The sequence below is a fragment of the Haliotis rubra genome, unplaced genomic scaffold, assembly GCF_003918875.1.
Source record: "Haliotis rubra isolate DU_JTF1 unplaced genomic scaffold, ASM391887v1 Scf30, whole genome shotgun sequence".
Lineage (NCBI taxonomy): Eukaryota > Metazoa > Mollusca > Gastropoda > Lepetellida > Haliotidae > Haliotis > Haliotis rubra.
Genome location: NW_025766969.1, coordinates 2,600,579 through 2,621,557, shown reverse-complemented (window position 1 = coordinate 2,621,557; position 20,979 = coordinate 2,600,579). Strand labels below are relative to the sequence as shown.

Below are 20,979 nucleotides of genomic sequence, written 5' to 3'. Positions count from 1 at the left end.
TCTCTAGGGCATCAGAAATGATCCATTATAGTCTTCTGTGAGGCGGATACTTCATCAGATTGACAGCAGGTGCCTGTTTGATTGGGACAGATCAAAGTTTTATTCCCAATTAAGCCAGGGTGGATATTTTGGACTTTGAATTATTTGTATTTAACTGCCAGTGGCAAGGTTTTGATCAGATGGCATGGTTTAGTTGTGCCTAAAGGTACACTGAGAATACTTTGTGGCAATGTTTATCATATGAAGCCACAAATAAACTTGACAATAACTGGGAAAATGATAAACTTGCGTTCCCACGTGGTCTTAGCCCACCGATTGACTTACAAAATATATTTGGGTATACAATAGGAGTGTTGAATAAGGGTTGTTACAAATTGCTTTAAGAAGAACAGATCAAACTTTCATCAAAACCATGCTTGTTACAGTGCTTGTTAGTTCACTTGGTTGAAATGACAGTCACTAGTTTTGATGTTTACTGAAAATCACTTTTTGGGACGATATCGTTCAAAGCCACACAGAAACATCTTTTGTGGTTGCCTTTGGCATACTTGAAAGAAAACAGACTTCTTGTATATTATATATTGGCACATATAAGTAAATATGTCAGACTTATATTTTCCTCCTCATCATGATTAGAAACATTTTCCAGACAATATGTGTGATGTTATAGTTGACTTTGAAAAATTAATGTTATATTATTGTATTTCAACTATATAGTATTCAGCTTGATTGTTTTCAACAAGTAATATATGTTCTACTATTTCATGTGTTCCCATGGCAACTTAAGGTACACTTTTAGAACCTTATTTGTATCTTCATGACTCAAAACAAGACAAGTTAGTACAAAGTAATACTTGATTCCATCATGGTCTGCGTGAAGATGGTAGAAGATTTAGGATAGCAGCAAGTTCCTAAAGAGATTGTTCAGCCCTAGGACACTATAACTGAGATGAGGCAGACATTCTTACTGTTCATGGCTAGTGTTCAGGTGCTTTAGGTAAATGCTCTTTGATCACACAGAACAATATGTTGCTGGTGCTGCTGATGAATTGGTAATTTGGTTTATCCTGTTTCATCAAGTGGCCGACTAATGCTTAGTCAAGTGATTTGCGAAAGGTCATCTGTCTTGGAGGCTTCTTGGTATCAAATTATGTCAGGAAAAATTATTCTTCAGAATAAAGGTCAATCCACAGACATTAACAAATTTCTGATCGAGTCATTGCAGTGTGTTCTAGTTATACCACTGTAAACATGGTGTATTTTTCAAATTTCCAAGATTGTCAACAACTGTAGACACTGAATGAGGGAGGGAAATTTATTTAACCTGGCATGGTCTAGTCAGAAGTGAATCTTAGTTCACAGGGATGAGCTGACTGAGTTCGGTCTTGGAGCAATCAAACCATTAGTGTTGTTTCTGCCTCCAGTAACAAGGTCACTATTGATGGACAACTTTGTAGATCCAATGAACAGATCTACATATGTATATAATTCAAGTTTTGTTATAATAAAAAAAGTTTAGGTAGACTAGTAGTGGATAGAGCATTTGATTATCATGCTGAACAATTCCTGGAGGCCTGGGTTTGATTTGTCCTATGGGTGTAATATGAATAGCCAGTTCTGATGTTCACTACACTTGTATTGCAGGAATACCTTTTAACGCAGTGGGAGCGGTGCAGTAGCCCAGTGGTTAAAGCTTTCGCTCGTCACGCCCCAAACCCGGGTTCGATTCCCCACATGTGTACAATATGTGAAGCCCATTTCTAGTGTCTCCCTCTGTGATATTGCTGGAATATTGCTAAAAGCGACGTAAAACTAAACTCACTCACTCACTCACTCACTCTTAAAGCAGTGTAAAGCAATTTGTTCACTCACTATTTTTTAAGGTGTGTAACTAATTGATTCAGACAACTGTTAACTTTCTCCTGATTAGTAAATGTTTTAGCTCGCTCTGTGAGTGAAACAGGCCTGTTCATAAACTGAGTAATACTCGTCCCATTCAGCGGCTATCATGTAACTGTTTACTTAAAACATATATTGGGGTAGATGTGATTAGTCTACTTGCTGCTTCTTAATACCCGGCAAAAGGTACTGGAGATTTTGGAATAGATTTAGACACAAATAAAATATGTTTGTCATCCAAAGTGACTTCTTGGAATGGGTGGTTAGGCTTGATGACTTGGTTGGTCTCATCTCAAGGGTTTGTCCATTTCCTGGGCCTTAATGCATAGGTTTGCTGAAGACAAATTCTAACCCAGTTCTTCACTGGTGGAACTTTATTGTAAGAGGAACTCACTTGTTATGTTTCTGTCTATTTGTTTCCAACTCAGCCATGTCACAGGCTTGATGTCATTCTTGTGGCAGGTCTTTCTTGTGGCAAGACTTTCTTATTGCAGGTCTTTCTTGTGACAGGTCTTTCTTGTGGCAGGACTTTCTTATGGCAGGTCTTTCTTGTGGCAGGTCTTTCTTGTGGTAGGACTTCCTTATGGCAGGTATTTATTGTGTCAAGACTTCCTTATGGCAGGTCTTTCTTGTGGCAGGACTTTCTTATGGCATGTCTTTCTTGTGGCAGGACTTTCTTATGGCTGGTATTTCTTGTGGCAAGACTTTCTTATTGCAGGTCTTTCTTGTGGCAGGTCATTCTTGTGGCAGGACTTTCTTATGGCAGGTCTTTCTTATGGCAGGTCTTTCTTGTGGTAGGACTTCCTTATGGCAGGTATTTATTGTGTCAAGACTTCCTTATGGCAGGTCTTTCTTGTGGCAGGACTTTCTTATGGCATGTCTTTCTTGTGTCACGACTTCCTTATGGCAGGTCTTTTTTGTGGCAGGACTTTCACTGAATTCATAAACATCAAAGAACTGCATCACCTTTGGCTTTCAATCATCCTGCTGACATGTTGTGATATGTTGTACAGCTTGAACGTTATTCAAGGCAGCATTAAACTTATTGGCAATTATTAAAAAAGTAAACACAGTCATGATTCAGTGTGGCCAGCTGACCCCCAGTTTGCTTGCTATGATGAAGAAGGCAACCTGTCCAAGACTGCTATTGACATCGACCATCCTTCCTTAAACTCTACATGTCATTTTCATCTTGTTATATTGTTTCCAATGTTCCATCTTCATATTTTGTTTCATGTGATATTTGGGTTTCAGGGTGGACGGATACAGGCTGGCGTACGGCTACTTTCCTGGCATTGGTATTGACATCAAGTGTAACGAAACAGGCGGGAAACATGAATTTGCACAACTCTGTCGTGAGCTGCTGAGAAAAGTTGCCACAGATAGACCCCTTCATGCATTATATGTAAGTATTTTATCTTAGAGACATTGCCAGTGATACACCCCTTCATGCATTATATGTAAGTATTTCATCTTAGAGACATTGCCAGTGGTACACCCCTTCATGCATTATATGTAAGTATTTCATCTTAGAGACATTGCCAGTGATACACTCCTTCATGCATTATATGTAAGTATTTCATCTTAGAGACATTGCCAGTGATAGACCCCTTCATGCATTATATGTAAGTATTTCATCTTAGAGACATTGCCAGTGATACACCCCTTCATGCATTATATGTAAGTATTTCATCTTAGAGACATTGCCAGTGATGCACTCCTTCATGCATTATATGTAAGTATTTCATCTTAGAGACATTGCCAGTGATGCACTCCTTCATGCATTATATGTAAGTATTTCATCTTAGAGACATTGCCAGTGATGCACTCCTTCATGCATTATATGTAAGTGTTTCATCTTAGAGACATTGCCAGCGATATTTCAAAGCATGCATATTTTTCCTTATCCTGACTCATGCTCTTTTGCTTGTCTTCTTCTTCTTGCGAACATAGTGGAACACTTGTATCTCCTTATTTGAAGCTCCCTTCAAAATAAAATCACTAATTGGTACTCACCACGAGTTGCTCCCCTTTGTCTCCCCTGGCGGGAAAAGGTGTCGCCACCCTCTGGCCATGTGCTCCACTCTCTCCTTCTTCGCCCAGTGAGCAGGATGTGAGAGCGCCTTGTGTCTCCTTACACACATATCCTTTGATAATCTCTTAGTTTTTACCTCTCATAGGTTACTATAGAGGTATAGCTAGTATCCTTTACTATTTGTATTGATTAATTATCGTATATTTCTACTGTTTATTCCGTGTATTCGTGATTGTTCAGCTAACTTTTACGTTCATGAAAATCTGTGCGATTTGTAGATTACGTTTTTCTGCCTCCGATCCACATGTAATATGCCCTAGTTGTTCTACGCCGTGTCTGCGTTTAATTCCGTTGCAGTTACTGCATTAATTTATCTCATTCTGCATTTAATAAATATCATCTTTCGCGTCTTAAGGCGTGCTGCAGATAGATCCATAAAACAAGGGGCAAAACATGGCAGAGAGTCAGATATTCCTTCCAGTCAGCTGCTAGCGATCGACCCTCTCCGTCTGGTGTTCTGCTAGAGACCCCTGCGGCAGAGGGCGTGGGGCGCCATCCGTTACCTCGAAGAAAAAGCGACCGGCCTCCCCAGACATCCCGTCATTGCAGACTAAGTCTAAGAGGGCCTCATCGTCGATCTCAGCGCGCGCCAGATTGAGGACACCCAGGGCAGCGCCAGACTTCCAAAGGGAAATCTCACGAAGACAGCAAGAACTTTCTCAGCGAGATCGTTCCAGCAGCAGAGTTGGGCCTCTCGATGATCAGCCGATAATCATCCCGACTTCACGGCAGAAGAAGCGACCGGTGTCAGCGACTGTGACTTCTGCAGAGATCTCCATGCAGCCTGATGCCTCTACACCCGGCGTCAGGCGTCATTGATGTGAACCCCATGTCGCAGAAAAGGCGCCCGGCGACTTAATCTAGATCATCCCAGAAGACATGATCGCGGCAGATTATGAACATCATGGAGGACCACTACAAACTGCGCCAAAGCAGTCCGAACCGCCGCGAGGCTCCAACGTGAACAACACCCCAGAGGCACCCCCGTCAAGCGTAGCAGCCAAGGCGATGTCACCTTCAGCGAAGGAAGTCCGCACCACCTTGGCGAAGGACCTAGATGTACAGCCTTCGCGAAGGCCTTGGCGGCGGAGATCATCACCATCTTCGATTTCATCTCTAGATATGGACTCAGACCATCAGACATCACGGAAGCCTTCCGGCGAAGGTCATATCATCGATCCCCGGACCGGACGCCAAATGAAGCTTCGCGAAGGCATTCGCGAAAGACATATGATTCCAGATCTTCATCGTCTAGAAGAACATCGAGGGACTGCGAAGAGCCCGGCGAAGCTATCAACATTCACCTCACAAGTCTCGAAGATCATCCCATAGAGCGATCTCCACTCCGTTCATCACCAGATTCGATCACCCATCAGATCTCCACATAGAAGCGGCGCAAAGTCAACTAGATGCATACAAACCTCATCAGATATTCAGACAGCTACCGCGCAGTCGAAGAGCATCTACAATTTATTAATGATGATGGTTTTGAGGATGATGGAGGAATCATATTTTCTGATGCAGAGAATACGGTATTGGATGGTCAATAACCTAGATCTCACATCACCATCTAAAAGTGGCAATACAGCTCAGGCGTGTTTGATGAAGGAAGATGATCCAGATGCAATCACTCTACCCCGATCGACCCGATTGCGACAGTGCCACAGAATCTAGATGCAGCTTTCCGAAAGCTCACGAAAGTTCAGATACCACATCTACCCAACTTTCAAGCCAAGAAGTTCTCCACGCATAACATGGACTCCTTCTACAAGGCCCAGGACATCGATGAGAACTATAAGATCATCAGCGATGTAAAGAACAAGATTTACAAGATGGATGATGTAAGTTGGCTCATATAGAAACCATAATGAGGCGTATGTTCTTTGGGTTAAATAGATCTAGGGCGATCAATGAGACTCTGATTACTAGATTCGGGATTCCACGGCGGAAGATGATAGAATGATTTATTCTGCCTTACTTATGCAAAAGAAAGATCAGCAGTTTTAGCGGATCATCTTACATCTGTTTCAGCAGCACTGACCTTAGCTCGTCGTCAAGGCCTCCTCGCCTCCTGTAATTGGGGAGAACTTTACAGCCCACTTTATACAGCCCGTGGTGCGACAACATCCATCTTTGGCGGAGAAATGCGACAAAGATGCAGCCAAGGAAGTCTCTAAGGATTCCAGGGAAGTCCTTATGATTAGATCGATGGACACACTAGCCAGCGTCATTAGTCAGACTTCACAAAGATACTCAGGCAGATCTAAGTTCACGGGTCTACAAAGAGCAAGAGACAGGAAGATAGCCAGCTCTAGAGGTAAAGATTCTTTTAGTTAGCCCATATGGCAACTATAGAGGAGGATCAGGAAGAGGCAGGACACCCAGAGGTTCCGCGCAATTATAGGCAGCTGAAACACAGGTTGAACGACTGGAGTCTTCCACCCCAGCCGTTCCAGTACAACCAGCTCAAGTGGGTGGGCGCCTCCAACTACACTGGGAAAACTGGGGAATACTGCAAGATCCTTCGTCTCCAACATTATTCAACAGTTTACAGGTATCCCTCTACAGGACAAGCCTCCGCTGACAATCAAACCCCCAAGTTCGATTACAAAGCGCAGCAACTACCAAAGATAAAGAGGCTGTCTCATCACTCCTATCCAAACAGGCCATAGAAGTAATAGATCAAGCAAGCGTCGAACCAGGTTTCTACTCCCCAGTTTTCCTAGTTCCCAAGAAAAACTCCACGGAGAAATACAGACTCATCTACAACATGAGCTTTTTCAGCAAGAACTATCTCACGCAAAACCACGAAGTTTAGCATGATACATTTACCTCAGTTAAGCCAGATGATTAGTCCTATGGACTACATGGGCAGCATAGATCTACAGGATGCCTACTTGCATCCCCATTCATCCCGATTCCAGGAAATACCTCACGATTTACTCTAGAAGGGCTACATTACCAGTGGAAAGTACTCCCATTGAATATCATCAGCCCCTGGCTATTCCACGAGGATAACGAAACCGATTATCAAATTTCTACATCGTCAAGGGCTACGCGCAGTGCGTTTTACCTCGACGGCGGGATACAAGTAGATCAAGATCCACTCGTCTCAAACTACAGTTAAACTACATCATAAAGCTACTAACACAACTAGGTTGGTTAGTAAACTTACGCAAGTCGGACCTAGTACCATCGCCAAGACCTACAGTTCCTAGGTATTGATTCATCACAAATCGCAACCGTATTATGGTACCAGAAGACCGTTGGCTCAAGATACAACAGACCATTCCACCAGCTCTACTCTCTCCGTTACCACTCGACAATGGCAGAGCCTACTAGGTCTTCTCACATCAGCCCAAGACATGACTGTCACAGGCAGATTACAGTTCGTCCCCTACAGGTCCTCATCAGCACATCTCAGCGATGTACAACCATTCAGTCTACCGAAACATCTCAGACCACATCTACTATGGTGGACCAAGAAATCGAATGTCTGCGAAGGGATTTGTTTAGCAGAGCAGAATACAAAACCCATCTGTATGTAGGCAGCGTCACTCCAAGGTTGGGGGCTCATCTCACCAACCACCGCGATATCAGGGTTATGGAATCAGCAAGAATGCAAACTCCATATAAACAGTCTAGAAATGAAAGCTGTAATCAGCGCCATTCTACATTGGAGCACATTTCTACAAAATCTTGCCCTAATGATCCATACAGACAATTCGACAGTGGCGTTCTACATAAACAAGCAAGGCTCAGCGAGATCGATGAACCTTTTTGAACCTAAGCTTTCAACTGTTAGATTTAATACAAGATCTAAATCTACATGTCAAAGCAGTGCACATTCGAACCAGAAATATACTAGCAGGCGGCTCTCTCGGCCTCATCTACCATCACCGACAGAGTGGATGATCAACCGGAAATTTTGCACAGATAATCAAGCAATTAGGAGCGCCGCTAATAGACCTATTAAGCCCGCAGCGATTCAACAATCAGCTACCGACATTACGTGTCACCAGTCCCAGACCCCCAAGCTTGGGCAGCGGACTCTAAGTCTATCATGGGAAGGCCTCAATGCGTGCAGCGTTTCCGCCGCCAGCAATAATACCTCAAGTATTACAGAAAATCAGACAAACACAGAGCCTACAACTCACTTTGGTGGCCCCTACTGGCCGGCCAGAGCGTGGTTTCCCATACTAATTCAAAAATCGGTCAACCAACACTGGAGCTACCCAAAGCGGCGCCAAACCTGTTAATTCATCCTCACACCAAACAAGTGCGGAAGCCAGCAATGTTCCAACTACGCGTATGGACTGTATACAAATGTGTTTAAACAAAGAGGATATTCTGCCAGGCGGCAAAAGCAGTCCGCGCTTGCCTTACGTTACTCAACTTCGTGGCAATGCGACGACAAGTGGCACAGTTTGAAAATTATGCAACAAAGAAAGGGTTTACAGCAAGAGAGGCTTCCTGACCTCAAGTGGCAGACTATTTGTGTTACCTACGCCAAAACAAACATTTAAAAGGTTCAGCGATATCAACATATCTTGCGCTTTAGCTCTGTAATCACCATGAGAGCGGGTGTCAAATTGACAAGATCTCCAGAGTTACTGGCCTTACTCACGAGCTTTCGATTGGAGGACCAAAGCGGAAGTTCCGCCCCAGCTTGGGATCTGAATGTAGTGTTACAACACCTCCGCGAGTGAGGTCTATGAACCAGGGAATCGACAAACTTTGAATTTCTCTCACAGAAAACATTGTTTCTGCTATATTAGCCACAGCAGCAAGAATGTCTGAAATTCAGCTCTGGATTACGAGGATACAGTTTGATGACAATCATAACACAGCACCTCCGGATTAAGATGGGATTTCATTGCAAAGAATCAACTGCCAGGTCAACCAGACAGATTATTCCACATCCGGCTATCCTCTATTCTCGGATCACAAGATACACAAGACCTATCACTGTGTCGGTAAGGCTCAAAGTTTATTCTGACGATCAAAACAAGGAGAAGATTTCTCAAGCGTTTATTCATCCCATTATAAGCCCTCTGAATCAAACAGAAGTGTCACGGACCACAATATCTATTTGGATAAGGACTGTCATTCTCCGTGCCTACAAGGCAGCTTGAGCTTGGACCCACCAACAGCATCTAATCCACATGAGATCAGGGCACTGGCCTCTACCCTAAGCCCTACGGTAACTGTTCCTTGAACCGCGATTATGGAAGGATGCTATTGGAAATCTAACATGGTATTTGCTAATCACTACCTAAGAGACATCACTACAGAAGATGTCTCTGGCATTCCACCATTCGGACCACTGGTCCTCGCTCAGCAACTGACCAGTCCCTGCGTGGCGTTAAAATATTAGCCTCACAAGATTAATATGTATTTTATACATACTCATCTAGCTTATAACTCTAAGGAGTTTTAGGGCTATGTATATATGTTCAGCTTAAGTATTCTACCTTAAGCATATACTTGGATATAGTCAATTTCAGTGCCTCTATCAGAGTCACCTATATATATATATATATATAATTTATATGTATTGTTCAATATATTCATAATGTAATTCCCCTTAATGGCTTTATATAACCTATGGTTTTCTTTATACAGGAAACATCCTAAATCTAAGACTTCATGAAGTTCCGTGAGGAGATATTACAATATATCTATACAAAATCACTAATTATAAATCCAAAGTATTCTGTTACCCACCTCCGTTCCATTAGGATGCTACAAGCAAAGAGCATGAGTCAGGATAAGGAAAAATATGTAATTTTAGAGTAAAATTGATATTTTATACTTATCCTGACTCATGAGTGCTCCCTCCCATCCTCCCACATAACACTTTGGATTTCCCTGTAAATTCAAGTGTTGGGCTCGCTAAATCAGGAGAGAGTGGAGCACATGGCCAGAGGGTGGCGACACCTTTTCCCGCCAGGGGAGACAAAGGGGAGCAACTCGTGGTGAGTACCAATTAGTGATTTTATTTTGAAGGGAGCTTCAAATAAGGAGATACAAGTGTTCCACTATGTTAGCAAGAAGAAGAAGACAAGCAAAAGAGCATGAGTCAGGATAAGTATAAAATATCAATTTTACTCTAAAAATTACATTATATGTAAAACGCTGGCGATATTTCAAAGCATGCGTTATATGTAAGTATTTCATCTTAGAGACATTGCCAGTGATATTTCAAATCATGCATTATATGTAAGTAAATCCTGGACACACTAGCTTGATGAATATTCATTTGCAACAGATGTTGAGTTTGTTCATTAACTATTACTGAATGTATGGACAAGTTATGAAACAATGTCATTAACTATAACTGAATGTATGGACAAGTTATAAAACAATGTCATTTACTATAACTGAATGTATGGACAAGTTATGAAACAATGTCATTAACTATTACTGAATGTATGGACAAGTTATGAAACAGTGTCATTAACTATTACTGAATGTATAGACAAGTCATGAAACAATGTCATTAACTATTACTGAATGTATGGACAAGTTATGAAACAATGTCATTAACTATAACTGAATGTATGGACAAGTTATGAAACAATGTCATTTACTATAACTGAATGTATGGACAAGTTATGAAACAATGTCATTAACTATTACTGAATGTATGGACAAGTTATGAAACAGTGTCATTAACTATTACTGAATGTATGGACAAGTCATGAAACAATGTCATTAACTATTACTGAATGTATGGACAAGTCATGAAACAATGTCATTAACTATTAGACAAGTTATGAAACAATGTCATTAACTATTACTGAATGTATGGACATGTTATGAAACAGTGTCATTAACTATTACTGAATGTATGGAGAAGTTATGAAACAGTGTCATTAACTATTACTGAATGTTTGGACATGTTATGAAACAGTGTCATTAACTATTACTGAATGTATGGAGAAGTTATGAAACAGTGTCATTAACTATTACTGAATGTATGGACATGTTATGAAACAGTGTCATTAACTATTACTGAATGTATGGAGAAGTTATGAAACAGTGTCATTAACTATTACTGAATGTATGGACAAGTTATGAAACAATGTCATTAACTATTACTGAATGTATGGACAAGTCATGAAACAATGTCATTAACTATTACTGAATGTATGGACATGTTATGAAACAGTGTCATTAACTATTAACTGAATGTATGGACAAGTTATGAAACAATGTCATCATTAACTATTACTGAATGAAACAATATTAACTATTACTGAATGTATGGACAAGTTATGAAACAATGTCATTAACTATTACTGAATGTATGGACAAGTTATGAAACAATGTCATTAAAACAATGTCATTAACTATTACTGAATGTATGGACAAGTCATGAAACAATGTCATTAACTATTACTGAATGTATGGACAAGTTATGAAACAATGTCATTAACTATTACTGAATGTATGGACATGTTATGAAACAGTGTCATTAACTATTACTGAATGTATGGAGAAGTTATGAAACAATGTCATTAACTATTACTGAATGTATGGACAAGTTATGAAACAATGTCATTAACTATTACTGAATGTATGGACAAGTCATGAAACAATGTCATTAACTATTACTGAATGTATGGACATGTTATGAAACAGTGTCATTAACTATTACTGAATGTATGGAGAAGTTATGAAACAGTGTCATTAACTATTACTGAATGTATGGACAAGTTATGAAACAATGTCATTAACTATTACTGAATGTATGGACAAGTTATGAAACAATGTCATTAACTATTAGACAAGTTATGAAACAATGTCATTAACTATTACTGAATGTATGGACAAGTTATGAAACAATGTCATTAACTATTACTGAATGTATGGAGAAGTTATGAAACAATGTCATTAACTATTACTGAATGTATGGACAAGTTATGAAACAGTGTCATTAACTATTACTGAATGTATGGACAAGTCATGAAACAATGTCATTAACTATTACTGAATGTATGGACAAGTTGAAACAATGTCATTAACTATTAGACAAGTTATGAAACAATGTCATTAACTATTACTGAATGTATGGAGATGTTATGAAACAGTGTCATTAACTATTACTGAATGTATGGACAAGTTATGAAACAATGTCAGTGCTAGGTCATTTTGTCTAAGAGTGAGACAGCATGGTATGATAATACAAGGCAGCTAGTTTACCATTTCTTCTCAATTCAAGTTCTATATAATATAGGTGAGCTCCAGTACCATTGAGTGCTGTCATTTTTCAAACTAATTCAAAATATGTCAGGTATATTTCAAAGCTGCTATTTTTCAAAATACCAAACTCTTGCTTCTTGATAATGTGTTCCTGGTAGTAACAGATATATTGTACTGATAACAAACAGGCACAAAGTTCTTTGACAAAATAGTAATTGTTTTTGATTTTTGTTTGTTTTGTTGGTTGTGAAACATTTGGTATGTTATCCACAGTAGTTGTTGTTCTCACTTTATACTGGAACACTTGGCAAAGTATGTTCAAAAGAAATTGTTTGTGTAAACTTTTGTTTGATTATCAGATAATATGAGGCTTAGCCATGCCAGAGTATTGTTACCATTACAATTATCGATCCAAATGAAAATACTCTGGATAAATCTGGTTGTTGATCAAATAAACAGAACTCAACCCCAAATCTGGCCGACTTTGATCATTATGTGGTGCCGGAAACACAACTGGAAGCAACTGTGAAAGAAATACCTGTAAATTGTCGTAATTGTCAGAGACAAATTGCCCTGGGCATGCTGAGTATGAAACAAGTTGTTAGATATAACTGTCCATTATAATTGAAAGCTAAACCTTATTCCAAAAATATAAATTTCCAAAGCATTTTTTGACAACTTGTGCCAAAATATGTAATTTGTTCTTAAGGAAAATCACTTCTCAAAGTAAAAAATAGATATCTTCAAAGTTAATTTGTAGAAGTTGTAAAAACAAGTCTGAAAGTAACCATAGCAACTGTAGAAATTGTCACGTTTCAGTTTGTAATACAATTAAGTGAACATGAGATTTTACGTGATTGTTATTCTTGCAGATAGTGTTTCAGACAGTTTGTCCAAACAACTGGGAGTTCCGTGCGTCACAGCTGTATTCCTGTATTCAATTAGCTTGGCAAATGGCAGACTAATAACACACTGAAACTGAATAATGGATCTATTCATGAGTAGAGATCTTGATGAGCTAACATTACAATATTATTTACTTACAGTTCAATGAATAGTGAGTGGATGGAACAGGTTGCAAGTCGGTTATTTGCGACATTTATATCACCTACTCAGGGTGTCAAAATAATGTCATTGTTGAGGCTTGTAGTCTGTGATTTTGTCCATCTTCCATGGGTGGGTCAGCGGTACAAGGTACTGCTATTCAACCTGCACAGGTAGCCTAATGGTTACAGCTGAGGATCTGGGTTCGTTTCCCACATGGGTACGATGTGTGAAAACCATTCCTGTTGTCCCTTGTTAATGTTCTGAACTTGACCCCCCCAAACTTTCATCCGCTGATTGAACTGCAATATTGCAGTATGTCTGTAAGATTGGGACCCGTGAAGGTCCGGGTTAGAATATTGATCTTTAGTAACCCATGCTTGTCGTAAGAGGCGACTAAAGGGATCGGGTGGTCAGGCTCGCTGACTTGGTTGACACATGTCATCAGTTCCCAATTGCGCAGATCGATGTTCATGCTGTTGATCACTGGATTGTCTGGTCCAGACTCGATTCTTTACAGACCGCCGCCATATAGCTGGAATATTGCTGAGTGCGGCATTAAACTAAATTCATTCACTCATTCACTCACTGTAAGATTGGAGTATATATACTTGGCCCAGAACAGCAACATCCTCAGAGAGCAGCTGTGTTACTAAGGCTAGTGGTTCAAGTGATTATTTGTCATGCTCAAAACTTAGGTTTGATTCTTCACATTGGTGCAAATTAGTGAAACCATGTTAATAGCAACCATTGTGGTATTGCTAAAGTGTCTCAGTTTCTTCTTGCACACCTTTTCGGAAGGTATGTGTTTCCTTTCTAGGGGAATAACGTCAAAAATCAAGTGTGTTGCCATGTTAACCACTGTTACAATGTTACAGCTCGTGTTTCTGTTAATCATTATCACATTATATGGCCATGATTTACTGCTGGTAAACAAATATATGCCATGTGGTGTTATTCAAAACATAGCAGCGCTGTTGAATATTACAGCAAATGTTTAATCAATAAGCTTGCCTGTACAGCATGAAAATTTAATTGGAGCAATATCAGCTTCCAGCACAGCCATATTTACAAGTAACGGTGAGAACAACTGTGGAAGAATACAGGGGTGTCGGGTGGTCGTGAAGGGGAGTTGGGTGGGTGTGGTTGAGGTAGCACAGGTGTTGGGTGTGGTTGGGGGTTAGGGAGGCAGAAGTGGGTTGATATGGTGGGGTAGGAGTGATTGGTTGATCTGAGAGGAGGCAAGGGTGTTTTGTGTGTGTGGGGGCTGCTGGTGGTTGGCTGGGAGGGCAGGCCGGTGGGTTGATATGGTGGGGGCAGGAGTGATTGGTTGATATGAGAGTAGGCAAGGGTGTTGTGTGGGGTAGTTTGGCAGGGAGGCAGGCTGGGTTGATATGGTGGGGTGGGGTTGTTTGGTTGATATGAGGGTAGGCAAGGGTGTCGGGTGTGGTTGGGGTTACTGAAGCAGTTACATATATGGTAATTAATTTAAAAAGATATGTTTGATTGTTCACCAAATTGATGACATACACAAACAATGTCAATGTTCAGATGGTACCTCAGCTTGCTTTAACTGCTCATCCATTTCTACCACTGTCGTTCATTTGAAATAACAACTGGTGAGCTTCTGGATTTGCTCATTAGAGAAAACGACCCTAAAGGCATAAATACCAGTCTGGTTGGAATAAGTTCTTGTTTGTACCAATTACTCTGGTATTAAGAAAGCCGTGGTTTCATTGATTTAGGGAGGGCAAGGTGGGACGATTGTCTTCCTTCATGACATATCAGGGTCTCAGTGTGGGAAAATTCCACCAATCTGAACAAATCAATATCCAATCTGTTTGGGCAAAAATCAGACGAAACAGTTGTGGATTTGACCGCCTGGGCATTAGTTAGCCTGCTGGTTAACACTGCGTTGTAATAGAGACCATGTGTTAGGTGTGTAGAGGTGGAGAATGAAATGTTAGTTGAATATATTGTACTGGGGTCAACTCAAGGCTCCTGTTGACCAGTGGGGAATCAAGTAGTCATGTTATGATTTGAATAAGGTTTGGTCCGTTGGTTTGTTGTTTATTCAAATCGAACTAGTGAAGATCAGAATTCGAATTTGTCTTCAGCAACCCATGCTTGCCATAAGGGGCGACTAACAGGATCAGATAGTCAGACTTGCTGGCGTGGTTGCCACATGTCACCATATCCCAACTGAGTACACCATTGCTCATGATGTTGATCACTGGATTGTCTGGCCCAGACTCGGTTATTTACAGGCCACCGCCTTATAGCTGGAATATTGCTGAGTGTGGCGTTAAACAAACTAAAGTAGAAACTGTAACAGCCACTGCATGACGTCATGATAGTGGTTTAACCTTGGTTATGTTTCCAGGTTTCTAAGCGCCACACCCAGGGTTTCACCAGTGTTTACATTTCTGCTTCACCTCTCACATCGACAGGTTGTGATGAAATACTACCCAAGGTAGAGACAAAACAAACTCCCTCAATCGTGCCTGTTTTCTCTTCCTTCAGATCCCTGAAGTATCCTGTGACTACAACAGTGACACCCGTGTGTTGTTGAATCGGACGTCAGAAGAGGAGTACACATGGGAAGAGCTTCAACCAGGGAATGGCTGGGTGGGCACAATACAGTGCATGGTCGTACTTCCAGGGAAGTCATGAATGCAAACCCTGCTTCCAAGATATGCAAGCCCATCCTGTGCCTAAAGAACGTGTGATTGTCCTCACCATAGGGATGTATGCCTGTGTCCGTTGCTGGAACTGGCTTGGATCATATTGTGATCCAGGCTAGTTGTGTGTGATGTAATTGAGTGCTATGTGATGTAAAGAATGCATATGTAATCTGTTTTGGTCATACATGATTTATTTGTGATCTAAGTCATGCATGATCCAAGTGAGTCATATATAATCCAATTAAATCAATATGATCTAATTGGATCACAATTGATCTAATTGGGTCATACATGATCTAATTGAGTCATGCATGATCCGGGTGAGTCATATATAATCCAGTTAAGTCAATATGATCTAATTGGATCACATTTGATCTAATTGGGTCATACATGATCTAATATGTTCTTATATGATCTAATTGAGTCATGCATGATCCAAGTGAGTCATATGATCCAAGTGAGTCATATATAATCCTGTTAAGTCAATATGATCTAATTGGGTCACACATGATCTAATATGTTCTTATATGATCCAATTGAGTCATGGATGATCCAAGTTACCAATATGATCACAATGAGTCATATATGATCCAAATGAGATGATATGATTCAGTTATATCATATGTGATCCAAGTCATACATGTTCTAACAGAATCAGGATCATATCTGATCTCACTGGGTCATATGTGATATAACTGAGCCATGCTCATAACGGAGTCATGCGTGTTCCCGTAGAATCCGATATGAATGAAAGGTGTGAGCAACGTGCGTAATCCAAATGAAAAATATTTTCTAACAATCAAGCAAGTCAAGTGTCAGTCACAGAATTTATATGTAAAAAAATAGTATTTACTACTGGAGAAACCAAACAAATAGTTTCATGTATCATTCATTCAAGCAAGTCAAGTGTCCATCACAAGTTCTATCTTAGCAAAGATTTTACTGCCGTGGACTAGGAGTTGTGTAGTATTAAGTTGAAAATTAATATAATTGTTTGTTGCCCTGATGCAACCCAGCAGTAATCCTGCTAAAGACTTGACCTGCAAACAATCAAGTCTTGACCAGACAATCCAGTGATGCTATTGTTAATTTCCAGAGTTACTGTTCTTGGATTAAGCAGTGACTGGGATGACAGCTTGATGACTACCTTTATGATATAGATATTAACTTTGACATAGTCATTTCAATCATATTCAACTATGTACATCATTGTATATAGAGTAAAATATTTGTTTTGTACGTGTGTACAGATTTGGTTGCAAATGCAACTAAAACTATATTAGTGTTTGCTGCACTATTCACTGTATCAAGTACCCTGTCAGTGCACCCTGTCTAGCTTCTAAACCAATCAGTCCATAATATCTATGAGCATTCTTCTAAGACCAAACATTGGCATCAATATTGGCAGCACCATCACTGACATTCAAACCATTTTGACTCATGACCAGATCAGCTTCTTTGTAACACAATACTTCCATGTAACATGAGGCAAATGCTTCATGACAGCCTCATTATCTATATGTGTTACAGTTGTAACAAAGGATGTCATCTTAGTACCTACTTGCCATTTACACCTTCATATCCAGGTTGTCTCAAAATGTTTTTATGTGAATTTGTTTATGAAATCCAGATTGTTTGGACAACAAAATGTTGTTTTCAGGAAGTTCAAGACATGAATCAGATGTTTTACTGTCACTTCTAGAGATGAGACAGTGGGGAAGGTATCTGATGAGGGTGTCAAGGGGTGAGTGGCTCAGTTGTCCTTGGCACTACAGTTTCGTGTGCAGTTGTGTTCTTTGATCCAATGGTTTCTATTTCTGGTTTGCCTTGATTATGTTTCAAATTTTGTCACCACCATACTGGCACTCATGGATTTCACCAAAGTGGTGAATGTGTGAGACCTCCATCACTTCTGGGTCTCTTCCCACATTAGGCAGACATGCTGGGATTTGATGTTCAAGGCAGCTTCAAACCCAACTCACTCACTCACCCTGCCACCATCTGTGGTAAACGTATTATGGTATAAAGCATTCCCCTACCTTAAAGGAAATTAACGTTCAGATGTTTACAATCAAATTGAATACCTACACATTGAGGACAATTGTTTCCATTTTAAAATGCCTGATTATAACCATTAACCATAAAAATTTAGTGTCAGAACTTTATTGATCATATATCTAAACTGTGGTTGCAAGCATGTTAATTTTTTGTTTGAACTTCAATGTATGTTCAGCTGTAAAAATAGTTGTTATTGAATATGCATCTTCAAAGTGGTAGAAAACAGTTACATGACTTCCCAGCTCGGGCTCAGTAATAAGTCACCAAGAGTAGTCTCCCTTCAACATGGCTTCTCTTTCCTCATAGACAATGTTTTGCTAAAACAGTGTATTGTCCAATAAGAAAAATGTGACGATTAACATGGACCGAAGAAGAAATATATTTCATAGGAAATACAGCTTATGATGTAACCTGTCACATCAGCAAACTGAGGGACTGAAGTAGGTTTATCTGCACAAGCACTTTATCAAATGGGCTAAACCACCACCTCTGGGAACACTTCAGATTATGTTGTCAAAACTGTTCATATTCATATTCAGTAAAATGTAGCACCTACATGTATTGTGGATGTCATAGTTCCCATATACTGGAATATGTCAGTGTTTAGAAGTTGTCATTCAATTCCGTTTTATGATGATCTTAAATAATAGATAGGTATATATGCATGCATGCATTCTTAAGATATATATGATCTTAAATTATATATGTGTGCATGCATTCTATATATATATTGAATAAAATATCATTGACACTGTTGTGTAGTGTATACTTGATTCAAAGTGTCAATATATGTCTGTTATTGATAATGGAAGCCAGTTGTGTGAATCCTGAGCGTGATAGTTTGAACGGTGTTGGGAACATCCATTTGATTTCTGTGGGAGAGGAATGTGTAGTTTGTCATTAAAATATGCTGAATGGTTTGGTAGCAGTGGTGAAACAATTAGCAGTTTCTTAGTGGAAAATCATTTTTATGTTATTATTGAACATCAATAGATAATTTGGTGCTCAGTAAAAAGTAGTTTGTTGGAGAATAGTAGAATTGTTCCTAATCAATCCCGTAATCAAAATGAAAGCTTTGTTAGAGATAAACTTTGATTTGCTATGTTAGTAACATTTCAGTTACATTTTCAAATTTAATTTGTGAACATCATCATTTTTTATTTGAATTGTTTTTTGTCAATTTTAGCCTTTTAGACCTAGTTTTGTTTTCTTTTTAGTTGTATTTAAGGTTTTAAGATATGGAACATGTGGATTTAAAATTTCCACTTTCAAATACCAAAGATGGCTAGTTCACTTTGTAGATGTATTCAGTCACAAGTCAATCTGTTTGCTGTTGCCACATGAAATGTGATGACGGTAAACATAGTCGATGTATTATTGGGCCTGTTGTTATTAACTGGACTAATATCAATGTAGGTAGGCGAGAAAAGTCTTCAAGACCACAGTTTTGAGGGTAGTAGTACTGCTTCTAATGAATTAATGAAAATTGACTCATTTTAACATAAGGAAGGATGACAATATATGGGTGAACAACTTCTTTATTACAGTGAGAGGGACGTTTTGGAGTAGGATCTGACTAGGGCTGGGACAGATCCAAATTTTCTACCCGGGTACCCCACCCCTATTATCTTACCCTACCCTACCTGGATACCCGTTATGTTAATTCCTGACATCAAATTTATAAGAAATGGCAATATATTCTTCAGCTTGGTGGGTAAAATTTCGAGTTTTTCAATATCCTAACCATGTATTACATTCAAAAGAAGTGACTGTAAATTATGTCTAAATCTTCAAAGACAATACAACTTTTTAATCATGAAATATTACATTGTTTAATGTATTAGTAACAAGACCGTAACGGTCCGGGGATTGAGACAGGTACACAGGTCCAACTCATTACCCACCCATCCGGGGTATCCAGGTACCCAGCCCAGCCCTAGATCTAACACTGTTATCACTTGCATGATAATTGCTCCAACTTCTAAACTCACAAAGAAGTTACATTTTAACATGGCAATTTTCAGGGGGGGGAAATGACTGGGTTTGTTTTGTTAGAATAGCGTTTTCTATACTTACTACTCACAGTTTGTAAGGACATTGGTGAAATATCCTTGGGTTTTTTGTTCACTGCATCCAACTGTTATTCAAACATATTTTGTGAAACATTGTGAAATATTTGTTCTTATTTCAGGGATTTTTGTGAGTTGGTCTTGGAAGGCTGTAAAGTTGTAAAGCTCTCAGTATTGATATCAGGATATTTCTTGTCACATTGTTTGACATGTGTTATTAATGCCATGATTCCTTGAATCAACATCTGATGTAGACTTCACAGGTTAAGAAATCCAAAGTCAGTTTTCTGGACACATGGGCAAAGAAACTTGAAAATTGAAATAGCACCTCTCTGGAAACAATACGACCTGTGTGGAATAAAAGCAATGAATATGCACACTCTGAAATGAATGAACACCAGTCATTCATTCAAGGATCTCAACAACATATATGATAATTATTCTCAACTCAAATTGTTCTTCCAGGAATTTTTTGCAGTATTGGAACATTAATGATGTGTCATATGGGTTAAGAACCTGGCTAGCTATTCTCGAAACGTTTGTAGCCCTACGAACTTCTTAAGCCCATTCTTAACACATTGGCTACGATCAAAGTTAAGAATTCTTAGGGCTACGAACATTTCGAGAATTAGGGCCCTGGGCCCCGTTTCACAAAGCAATCGTAGCGCTGAGATGATGGTAACTCCCATACTTTAACATAGACTTACGACGTAGCACTACAATAGCTTTGTGAAACGGGCCCGGTGTTTTCATTCAAATGGGATTGTCAGAGACCATTGTAATGGGATGTTAATATCAAATGGTTTTGTCTTCAATCAGTATGTCTTCAGTCATCATGTTGAATCAGAAAAATATTGCAAAACCGGGAAAATTCATGAACAGAAGATCAAATAGATGAAACAGATCTTCCTTTTGTTTGTTT

The 20,979-nt window shown here is 39.5% G+C and overlaps 1 protein-coding gene across 1 annotated transcript in view; it reads left to right on the top strand.

The window, feature by feature from the left end:
• The window catches only part of LOC124282595, a 105,869-nt gene extending 86,493 nt beyond the window's left edge, over positions 1 to 19,376 (top strand). The window contains exons 3-4 of the mRNA XM_046718615.1: positions 3,154 to 3,304; positions 15,770 to 19,376. Of these exons, the coding sequence (XP_046574571.1) occupies positions 3,154 to 3,304; positions 15,770 to 15,919 (301 nt within the window). The 3' untranslated portion in view covers positions 15,920 to 19,376. The remainder of the gene's footprint in view (positions 1 to 3,153; positions 3,305 to 15,769) is intronic.
• Positions 19,377 to 20,979: the final 1,603 nt, after the last annotated feature.